Genomic DNA, 11,772 nt, shown 5'->3' with positions numbered 1-11,772 from the left:
AGGTGGTGATGAGCTGCCGTCTTTACCACTGCAGTTTACCTGCTGTGGGTTAACTCACAATGCCATTAGGGAGGAAATTCCAGGATATGGAACCAACAAAAGTTAAGGAACGACGATATATTTCCAAGTCAGGATGGTGCATGGAGGAGAACTTGAAGATAGTGGTGTTGCCATATATATGCTGCCCTTGTCCTTCTAGATGGAAGTGGTCATGGGTTTGGAAGATGCTGTCTGAGGATCTTTTGTGAGTTTCTGCAGTGCATCTTGTAGATAATACAAATAGTAAGAGTTAAGCAGAGTGTTGAGCATGTACACTAGTAGGTTTTCTGAACCTTTATAAAACTCTCAAATAAAAACAAAGTGCTGGAGAAACTCATCAGGTCAGTCAGCATCTGTGGAGACAAAAATGGAGTTCAAAGACCCTTCATTAGATACCCCACTAGAATACAGTATCTAGTTCTGGTCATTTAACTTTAGAACAACCCAACAATTCTTGAGGCAGTGCTCGGGAGGTTGACTTGAATGATTCCAATCATGAGCCACTTTAACTACAAGGTCAACCTGTAGAAGGATTGTTCTTCCTGAAACAAAGGAGGTTGAGGAAATATTTGATTGTAGAAGATTGAGAGGTTTACATAGGCAGCGAATGAAAATCTATTCTTGTTAATTATGGTTCAAGAATGAGGATGCAGCATTGATGTTTAGGTTAAATACAGACTTATGTAAGAAAGAACATTTTAGGCAGTGGCTGGAGGTGACTGACCTGGAACTCAATGTCTGAAGTGATGGAAAGGGAGATGATAATGATATCCAAAGGTAACTGGATGTACACTTGAGAAAAATAAGCTTATTGTGCTGTTGGCATAGAGCAAGGCAATGGAATTAGCTGGATTGCTAATGAGCCAGCACAGCCTCAATGGACAAATTGGCCTACTTTTGTACCATTATGTCTTCATTTCATCCTCAAGCCAACCAGAACTTGTGATGATGACTGCCAGAGAAGAACTTATATATAACAACACAGGATTGGTACCTGCAATTTGACCTCACTGAATTTGCTCAGCACTTAATATTTAACATAACAAAATGACTCCAACTTTGTTTGCTTTAGAGATCTAATCTCATTTGTTTATGGATAAACATTGTGATAGTATAATTCTCAATGAAATATATCACTGTGTCTGAATTAAAGTGTATTGGGCTTTTACCTGGCCTGGAGACTAAAGGACAATTTGATTGTGGTATATGCTAAGAAATCACATACATCTGCCTTGATTTTAGACCATAAGACATAGGAGCAGAAATTAGGCCATTCAACCCATTGAATCTACTCCACCATTCAATCATGGCTGATAAGTTTCTCAACCCTATTCTCCTGCTTTCTCCATGTAACTCTTGATCCCCTTTACAATCAAGAACCTATCTATCTCTATCTTAAATATACTCAATGACCTGGCCTCCACAGCCTTCCGTGGCAGTGTATTCCATAGATTCATCACTCTCTTTGGCTGAAGAATTTTCTCCTTAGCTTTGTTCTGAAAGGTCTTCCCTTTACTCGAAGGCTATGTCCTCGTGTCCTAATCTCTCCTACCAATGGAACTATCTTCCCAACATCCAGTCTGTCCAGACCATTCAGTATTCTGTATTTTTTCATCCATGAGAAATCGTTGAGGATGGTGTTTGTGTTGATGGAGAAGGCTATGGGTAACAAATGTCAGAGAGGGATTTTTTAAAAAATCCGGCTCTACTTGTATGGCAAATCTGCTTCCAAGGTGGCAATGCCTTTTAAACTGCAAACCAAATGTAAATATCTGAGCTGATTAAAAATGTCATCCAATACCTGGTTAAGGTGATCCCTGAAACTGAATTTGGGGCTGTTTTTTATGGTACTTGCAAAAATTAAATAAAATCTTTTTATCATATTTTGCAGCTTTTATGATCACTAGTCAAAATGCTGCTTGAAGATTCCAAGCTATCAAGAAAATGGCTTCAATCTCAGTTCATCAATCAGTGCTCAGCAACCTTGACAAGGCAAAGAGGATAGATCAAGCATCAATGTGGACAGTCATGGATGAAGATTCATCAGGAACAGTAACAGATGATACGTCTACCTCTCTCCATACAAAGAACAGTAAGAGATTTAGGGTTTTCCTGTTGATAAATGTCAGTGAATAGCGTGGGAATATATTCTTCATCTATTGTACCAAGTCTTGACATTACTGTTATTAATGATATAGGCAATACAGAGAATTAAGTCATCCATAGCCAACAGATCTCTTCAAAGTTCTCTAACTCTGCCACAGGCGAAAGTGAGGACTGAGACGCTGGAGGTCAGAGTCAAAAAGTGTGGTGCTGGAAAAGCACAGCAGGTCAGGCAGCATCCAGGGAGCAGGAGACATTCCTGATGAAGGGCTTATGACCAAAATGTCGACTCTCCTGCTCCTCGGATGCTGGTTGACCTGCTGTGCTTTTCCAGTGTTCTGTCACATCAGCCATGAATAGACAACAACTAACCAGAAGAAAATGTTGCTCCACCATTCCTGTCCGCAAATATGAGGAGTCCTGCACATCAGTGAAAAATAGAAGGCTGTGGTTTTTTGCAATTATCTTCAGTCAGAAATGTTGACTCAAAAATCCATCTGGGCCTCCTTCAGATGTCCACATCATATCAGCTGCAAGTCTTCAGTCAACTTGGTTTGCCCTATCTGATATCAAGAAATGGCCAAATGCACAGCAAGTGTCATGGGTCCTGACATCAGGCCAGCAGTAGTTCTGAAGACCTCTGCCCTAGAACCATCTGTGTCTTTAGCCAAGCTGTTCCAATACAGCTACAAAAATTTACATTTGTGCAAAAATATACAAAATTGCCCCAGGTATGACTGTCCACAAAATATAAGATAAATAATCAAGCCATTAATCTAGTCTAGATCATTCACAAAGTGGAGGAAGCTAAGAAATACAAACACGATAGCACTTGTTCATCAATGTTCAATTTTGATTCTGCCAGGGACACCTGGTTTCTAACCTGATTGCAGCCATTATTAATACATAGATAACAGTGCTGAATTCAAGACATGAGGTGATTAATGGCATTAATAACCCTTGACATCAAGATAGCATTTGACCAAGTGACAACAAACAGCACAAGCAAAATTGTAGTAAATTGAAATCAGGAGACAAACTCTCACTGGCTGGAGTCCTACATAGTGTTGAAGTCACAGAGATCTACAAGGCAGAAAAAGTCCCTTTGGCCCATCATGTCCACGTCAATCAAAAACAACCATCCTATGTTTCTAGTCCTGTTTTTCAGCATTTGGCCCATAATCTTGTTCTTGATGTCAGAAAATGCACATCAAAATGCTACTTAAATGGTGTGAGTGTTTCTGCCTCTGCCACAGTTCTAGATTCCTATCACCATCTGGATGGCAAGTTGTTCTCCACAACTCGTCTCAAACCTCTGTCCTTTAACTTAATTCTATGCATCCTTGACATTGATCCCTCCAACAAGGGGAAGAGTCTCTTCCTGTCTATCCTATCCATGCCCATCTTAATTTTATATATTTCAATCATGTCCCCTCTAAATGTCCTTTGCTCTAAGGAAAACAGTCACAGTCTGTCCAAACTCTCTTCATAACTGAAATTCTCCAGCCCAGGTAACATGCTGGTAAATTTTCTCTGCACCCTGACCAGTGCTGTCACATCACTCCTGTCGTGTGGATTTCAGAACTGCACACAATGCTCTAGCTCTGGCTTGACCAACCTTTCAAAAACTTCCAGCATCACCTTCATGGTTATCCAGCAGAAAGGAAGATGGTTATGGTGGTTGGAGGTCAATCATCCACTCCTCAGGGCACCTTTGCCAGAGTTGCTCAGAGTGGAGTCCTAGATCCAACCATCTTCAGCTACTTCGTTAATTACCTTTCCACCATCATAAGCAATAATAAGAATGAATGAATCTGAGAAAAATCCATGGAAAACGCGCTTTAGATGTGACTAAGCATCATTATGTAATTTGTTGTCCAGAGCAAAAGAGACAGGGTGCCTGAAATGACACCTCCAAAAGATACCTCGAAGGAAGGAAATGATAATAATACTAATGAATCTGCACCTATCTGTGTTAAAATGAGCTTTAATCTGATGATGAATGCTTCCACCATAGATTTTCTTAATTGTGCGGTATTAATGTATATAGTGCAGTTAAGTGACAACATTATCTTGAGTCACTATACACTGGTGATTCTTACAAGATTATACAACTATTCTTTGCTTTTTTTTGACAATGCCAACACTTTGAGATATTGCAGTACAAGTAAGGCAGATGTTGAAGAACTAGGTCAGAAGGATAGGTTTTAAAAAAGAGCTTTCTGAAGGAGGAAGGAGAGCCAAAAAGGTTAAGTGGTTTATTGAAAGAACAAATAACATAATATGATGTGATACAATGCTCACCCCTTTTTGGGATGACAATGGATCAAGTCTACCTCCTGATTAACTACCCTCAAGAGGGAATAGGTAGAGGGAATCAGAATTCCAGGACTTATAACTGGGTCTGCTGAGTCTGATCAAACTTTACCCAAAGAATAAGAGACAGTTGAGATTGTTACCTTCTTCATGATATTCTCTGGTTTTAAATCTGCCAGAACGTAATTTCCCTAGACATTGCATGTGTTGAAGTGAAACTCCTCTGCAATTATTCTCTCACCACAATAGCAGTTGGGTTTCTTGAGTTACTGATATAGTTTGAGACAGAGTGAGACAGTTTGAACTTTAAAGCATACAAAGTTTTCAAACTAGCAAATGTGCAATTTAGTGTCTATATGAAAAGCATAAAGCACGAATCTGGATCAATCGAGAAAAGGAAGAGGTAGCTGGTTTTTACTTCTATTAAAAAAATTGAGTATTAAAATTTACAAGTTACAGTGATTTTAGTTTAGAAAGAAGAAGATATCGATTAAATACTAAAGTTATACTGCTTTAATTCCTGGCTGTGTAAGACTACATTCAAAATGGAAGTCTACTGATTCAAAGTATGTTCATGTGCTTATATTAAATACTTGGGGTTATAAAGTGAATTTAGATTTAGATTTAGATTTAGATTACTTACAGTGTGGAAACAGGCCCTTCGGCCCAACAAGTCCACACCGCCCCGCCGAAGCGTAACCCACCCATACCCCTACATCTACATCTACCCCTTACGTAACACCACGGGAATTGTGGAACTTTTTTTGATTCATACTAACCCTTCCTTTTTTAATTTCTCATATTTGGTGAAAGAGATACCTATTGTAATGAAGAAAAGATGGATCTTCGGTGACAATTATTTTTGCTAAGTCAAATACACCTTCAAAGGAGATAAGAAGAATTGTGATCTAATATTCTTCTATCTGAATGGTATCAGAAGTGGCAATGTATGTTTTCATGCTTATGTAAGAAAAAAAGTCATAGAACGTAATTTTTAGGTTTGTGCATTTTCTTATCAATCAATTTACATTGTGGTGAAGGGAATCAACCATATTGTGTTTCTAACCATTTTATTTTCTGCAAGCTTACCACAAAGTAAATATTTAATGTTAATTTCTCTACTTTTAGGATATCATTTGACCCTTAATCCTTTGCAGTAAGGCCTTGGCAGCTGAATTTACAGCAGCTAATGATAGAACAATTGTTAGTGTGAGGCCAGAATTAGAGAAGCAAAGGTTTCTTAGAAGGCTGTAGATCTGAGTGAGTTTACATCAATAAAGAAGTGCCAGGTATTTGAAAATGAGAAGAAATTTAAGAACAGGTTGTTGCTTTATAGACCAGTGAGCCTTACTTCTGTTGTAGGAAAGGTTTTGGAAAGGATTATAAGAGATAAGATTTATAATCATCTAGCATGCAACAATTTGATTTCAGATAGTCGACATGGTTTCATCAAGGGCAGATCGTGTCTCACAAACCTCAATGAGTTTTTGAGAAGGTGACCAAGCATGTAGATGAGGATAGGGCAGTTGATGTGGTATACATGGACTTCAGTAAAGCCTTTGATAAGGTTCCACATGGTAGGCTGATGGAGAAAATGCAGAGGCATGGAATTGAGGGTGATTTAGCAGTTTGGATTAAAAACTAGCTTTCTGAAAGAAGGCAGCGAGTGGTGATTGATGGGAAATATTCAGCCTGGAGTCCAGTTACTAGTGATGATCCACAAGGATCTGTTTTGGGACCATTGCTGTTTGCCATTTTTATAAATGACTTCAACGCAGGCATAGGTGGATGGATTAGTAAATTTGCAGACGACACTAAAGTTGGTGGAGTAGTGGACAGTGTGGAAGAATGTTACAAGTTGCAGGGGGACTTGGATAAACTGCAGAATTGGGCTGAGAGGTGGCAAATGGAGTTCAATGCAGCTAAATGTGAGGTGATACACTTTGGGAAGAATAATAGGAAGGCAGAGTACTGGGTCGATGGAAAGAGTCTTGGTAGTGTGGATGTGCAGAGGGATCTTGGAGTCCATGTGCATAGATCCCTGAAAGTTTCATCCCAGGTGGATAGTGCTATTAAGAAGGCATACGGTGTGTTAGGTTTCATTTGTAGAGGGATTGTATTCCAGAGACGCAATATCATGCTACAACTATACAAAACTCTGATACGGCCACACTTGGAATATTGTGTACAGTTCTGGTCCCCATATTTTGGGAAGGATGTGGAAGCATTGGGAAAGGTACAGAGGAGATTTACCAGGATGTTGCCTTATGAGGAAAGGCTGAGAGACTTGAACCTGTTCTCATTGGCAAGAAGAAGGCTAAGAGGGGATTTGATAGAGACATACAAGATGATCAGAGGATTAGATAGGGTAGACAGTGAAAGTCTTTTTCCTAGGATGATGATGTCAGATTGTATAAGGGGGCATAACTACAAATTGAGCGGTGATAGTTTTAAGACAGTTGTCAGAGGCAGGTTCTTTACACAGAGAGTGGTAAGGGCATGGAATATCCTACCTGCTAATGTAGTCAACTCAACCACATTAGGGAGATTTAAACAATCCTTAGATAAGCACTTGGGATGATTTTGGGATAGTGTAGGGGGACGAGCTGAGAATAGTTCACAGTTCGGCGCAACATTGAGGGCCAAAGGGCCTGTTCTGCGCTGTATTGTTCTATGTTCTATGTTTACAGGGACTTTATATAGGCTAGTGAGCACAAAAGTCATTGTTGCATGTTAGAATATGGATATCATTGATTTAGATGAACACAATTTAATGAAGGGCTAAATTGGGGTGCCTCCAGGAGTGCTTTTGAGTTTCAAGCCTAGAGGTAACAGAAGCATGAATTAGGGTTTCAGTAGCTGTTGTTCTGGGACACTGCTTTGTCTAATGTGATGATATTATGGCTTTAAGAGGTCTATTTTGTCCTTTTTTTTATAAAATAGTTTTTAAGACAGAGATGCCCAAATCTCACTTGAAAACTTGTAAATAGCTTTTGAGGCATTGAGTTGTTTTTTAAATGTTAGAACAATCGAAGCAGCCTGAATGGGTGTGGTCAAGCTCTCACAGAATCAGGGTGTTTAGTTTCTCAGTTTACCAGGAGCAGTTGTTGCTGAGTCTGTTGCTGCAGCACATCTCTCCCTGTTATACTCTCCTTTTTCGATTACAGCTAAAGCTGGGAGTTCTCTTGTATGTGAGACAATCTATTTTCTGAATTTGCATTTTGCCAAGGGTGTGTTTATAGGATATTATTATATTTTAACAGTTAATCTGCAATAGTTGCTATATCTATTATTTTGTTAAGCATTTCAATAGAGTTGCAGCTAAGCCAATTCTTTCATTTCTTTTGTTGTATTTTAACTAGAGTGTATGAATAAATTGTGTTTTGTTTCATGTCAAATAATTTGACCAACTGAATTGTATCTGGAATGTAGCACCTTACATTTACCTTTAAACTAGGAAAAGGTTTGGGTCTACTCTATCCTCATAATATATATTGAGGTGGTTTGGTGTGGTCCATAACTATTTTTTTTACCTGTACAATATCACTAGATTTATTATAATGATAGAATGTATACAAAATTGAAAACTCATCTCTAGGTCAGAAGCACTATTAAGATTGTGAACAGTCTGGCTGAGTCTCTGATAGTACCAAATGAGAAAGCGAAAGGGAGAGAGAGAGAGAGACAGAGAGTAGTTTGATCAGGAGCAGAACATTTTGGACTTGCTGATATTTGGTTGACAGTGATACATTTGATAATTGAAGAGAATCTCAAAAGCTGGTAAAGACACAAGCTTAGCAAATGTGAAACCATATTTTAAGTTCGTAAGTGAGTTTATCAATCTTGTTTGCTTTTTCTATGATTTGCCTGACATTCCAATATTTTATTTAAACTTGTTACAAATTTGACTGAAAACTCAACAATGTCTTGAACTTGTAGCTGATAGCATTAATGTTGTAAGTTTGCTCATGTTCGAATAACAGAATCCCCTTTAGGTATCCTGCCATATTAACATATCCATCTCATGCTACTCAAGAAGAAATGGCAGACACTGAATTATTGTATTTTTCATAGAACAAATTAAGTGTGAGATCTAACTGTAGTGGCAATTTTACCACTTGCAGCATAATGTAGCTAAGAAAACATAATAAATAGGTTAAAACTGTCCAGTTGAGAGACAGAATCTCACTCCACATCATGATCCTGCTCTGACTGAAAGGCATAAAAGTGAATGCTGAGGGTGACAAGATATTCTGGATTTGCTGGCACAGTTTTTGTATTTCATTAAGTGTCTTGACATTGTTTAAATTTGTTTAAAAAATAGCTCAAATATCCTGGTTTGCACCATTTTCTTTTTTATCATGGATGTTGTGAAACTTGAAAGGGTTCAGAAAAGATTTGCAAGGATGTTGCCAGGGTTGGAGGATTTGAACTATATGGAGAGACTGAATAGGCTGCTGCTGCTTTCTCTGGAATGTCAGATGCAGAGGGGCGACATTATAGAGGTTTACAATATCATGAGGAACATGGATAGGATAAATAGACAAGGTCTTTTCCCTGGGGTGGGGGAGTGCAGAACTAGAGGGCATAGATTTAGGGTGAGGAGGAAAGATTTAAAAGGGACCTAAGGTGCAAATATTTCACAGTGAGGGCGGTCTGTGTATGGAATGAACTGCCAGAGGAAGTGGTGGAGGTTAGTACAATTACAGCATTTAAAAGACATCTGGATGGGTATGTGAGTAGGAAGAGTTTAGAAGGAAATGGGCCAATTGCTGACAAATGGGACTAGATTAGGTTAAGATATCTGGTCGGTATGGACGAGTTGGATTGAAGGGTCTGTTTCTGTGCATGCATCTCTATGACTTTATACTCTAGGATTGTGTCTTTTTTTAACTACATTATCATTAAATTACTAATGTAAATCAATTAAAGATTGCCATCAGGAACCTCCTTTATACAATGATCAATGTGTGGAGGGAACTTCGGGCAGGGTATTATTGCAGCAAACTTAATGCCATTATGGAGGGATAAATGAATTGAATTGCATTGTTTAATCTTTCTGATCAGTACTTGTTTTCAACCTTGTGCTTCCTTAGGAGACTATAAGCAACAAAGTATTCAAGAATGGCTCAACACTAGCTGCATGTAAGTAATCATTACTTGTGTTAGAATTTGTAAGTTGTTTTTTCCTTTTCAATTGAGTGAAAAAGAGACCATTTTTCTTCCTATTCTTTTCTTCATTCTTTGTTTCCTGATGATAATGGTCATGTACTAGTTGCTCCTCTGTCAATATGATGACAGTCTGTACTAAGAATCCATAATCTGTTATCAATCTGTATTTTATTTGCTTGTAGAATTATAAATTTGTGCATTTGTGAATTTCATGATCACATAAATCACTTCCCTTTTCGTAAAAGATGCACACTATATATAAGTTGTTCATTCATAAAATTTGAGAAGTTGCATGACAGTGCAATTGAAATATGACTATTTTCAGAGTATGATATAAATCAATATGATTAAGTACAGTACATGGCAGACTCAAGTGACTTCTTCTGTATACAGGGATGATTGTATCTATATATACATTATATCATACGTTTTCTGATAGACATGGTTCCAAAGATTTGGTGCATTATGCTAGGAGTGCCCTAAACTGGGATGGTTCCCATTGAGCTTTTGTGACAGTGCACCCCTCAAGGTGAAGCTCTGTACTTTAAAATTTGTGAGGCTTTGATAACCACGGACTACATGGCAATTCTTTTAACCAGAAGACAGTTTTTTGGGGTAGATCAAAGAACCTCTTTTCTCTGAGTTAATTGACTTCTAGCTGCAGCTGATGTTAGTCTAAACGTGCTTTCCAGAAATAGTACAAACAGTACAGAATCCTTTCTTCTCAAACTGCAATAATGAATCTCAATGGAACCACAGCACCTTTTCCACAGATATTCCTTGCAAATGCATATTCTCCCCTGTTGTTATCTTGGAGGACAATTGATGTGGCTCTGAGACAATTGGTGTGAATGAAGGATTTCAGGAGGAGAACCCATTTTTTTAACCACCAGACAATCTCCAGTCATTTCTTCTCTAACTTGATGGTTCCGTTCTTGTGCAACATCAAGTTATAGAAAAATCACACTTGAGAAGCAGTGCTTAAAGATTTGGCGCTGTAATTGCATTACAACCAACACACAAAGTTGTGCTATAGAAAGAGCATCCCCAATTCATCAATCACATTGCAGCGAATTCGTGTTATAACAGAACAAACTCTACATCTTGGTGTAGTTTGACAGTTCTCCCAATTTAACATTTTGCCAAATAAATTTGGCAGTTTAGCTGGGGAACTATTCAACACAATTCACGAGACTTTTATTTCATAGAGATTAATTGCTGACCACTTTCAAATGAAGCTGTGATAAAAGGTCTTTCTCTGCACAAAACGTTCCACAAAATAAAAGTATTGCAGCACAGTCAAATTGAATGAAGAATTCATATGGCAATCTAAACAGATCCATCCGTTGTGCAGGACGGTACAGGTTGTAATTAGAGCATGTGACACTGGAGGGGGTGTTGGAGGCTACCACAAAGACTGGCGGAAAGCAGGGCTTTTTTTAAAAAGTCCACCTTGGCACTGTGGAACCTGTCTACCAATAAGGCCCTCCACCTCCTCCCACTCACTATCCTAGCTTTTGCACCCTACACCCCAAAATTGCCCCTCATGTCCCTCATGCCAGGATATGGCACTTCTATGCCCAATCACTCATTATAAATTCCATAGAATTAATAGTGTTTGTATTGCTGGATACAACTGCACTTAATGGTTGTCATCAGGATGAGGCTGGCATTGATTATACATTCTCCTTCTTCTAGCTCCACTAGATGTGAGTATGTACAGATAGTCAGACAGCTGACTGTCTTAGTGCTGGGTCAGAAATGGAATGCACTGTACTGTATGTACAACCCTGAGTTTTGTTTACTTCAGATGACCAAGTTCTTGCCCAGGATCAAAAGTGAATGTCATGTCCTCTTTCCTGATTTCCACTTTACTTTAGCTATGCAATTCTCCCAGTACTTGATGCATGTCCTGACCTTTCTGGGCCATATTCCCAGCATTTCAAGTAAGTTGATCTAACTGTGAAGAAGATAGAGGATCTTTTTAGCCCAGTTATGAAAATTGTGGCTCATGTTTGTTCTGATTTATTTTGACTCCTGAGGCAAGTACAAACTGGTTTCAGATGGTCATCAGTCTGTGGAGAGCCAATGGATCCATGTAGACTGTGGTGGTATTGTCCATTTTTAGACAGCCCTGAACCA

General features: G+C 38.6%; 1 protein-coding gene across 1 annotated transcript in view; it reads left to right on the top strand.

Annotated features, from left to right (window-relative positions):
- The first annotated feature begins 1,951 nt into the window (after nucleotides 1–1,951).
- The window catches only part of itprid1 (ITPR interacting domain containing 1), a 111,788-nt gene continuing 101,967 nt past the window's right edge, over nucleotides 1,952–11,772 (top strand). The window contains 3 exon segments of the mRNA XM_072569578.1: nucleotides 1,952–1,999; nucleotides 2,002–2,131; nucleotides 9,555–9,603. Of these exon segments, the coding sequence (XP_072425679.1) occupies nucleotides 1,952–1,999; nucleotides 2,002–2,131; nucleotides 9,555–9,603 (227 nt within the window).

This window comes from Chiloscyllium punctatum, chromosome 5 (assembly GCF_047496795.1).
Source record: "Chiloscyllium punctatum isolate Juve2018m chromosome 5, sChiPun1.3, whole genome shotgun sequence".
Lineage (NCBI taxonomy): Eukaryota > Metazoa > Chordata > Chondrichthyes > Orectolobiformes > Hemiscylliidae > Chiloscyllium > Chiloscyllium punctatum.
This window is presented reverse-complemented; position numbering and strand designations above follow the sequence as displayed.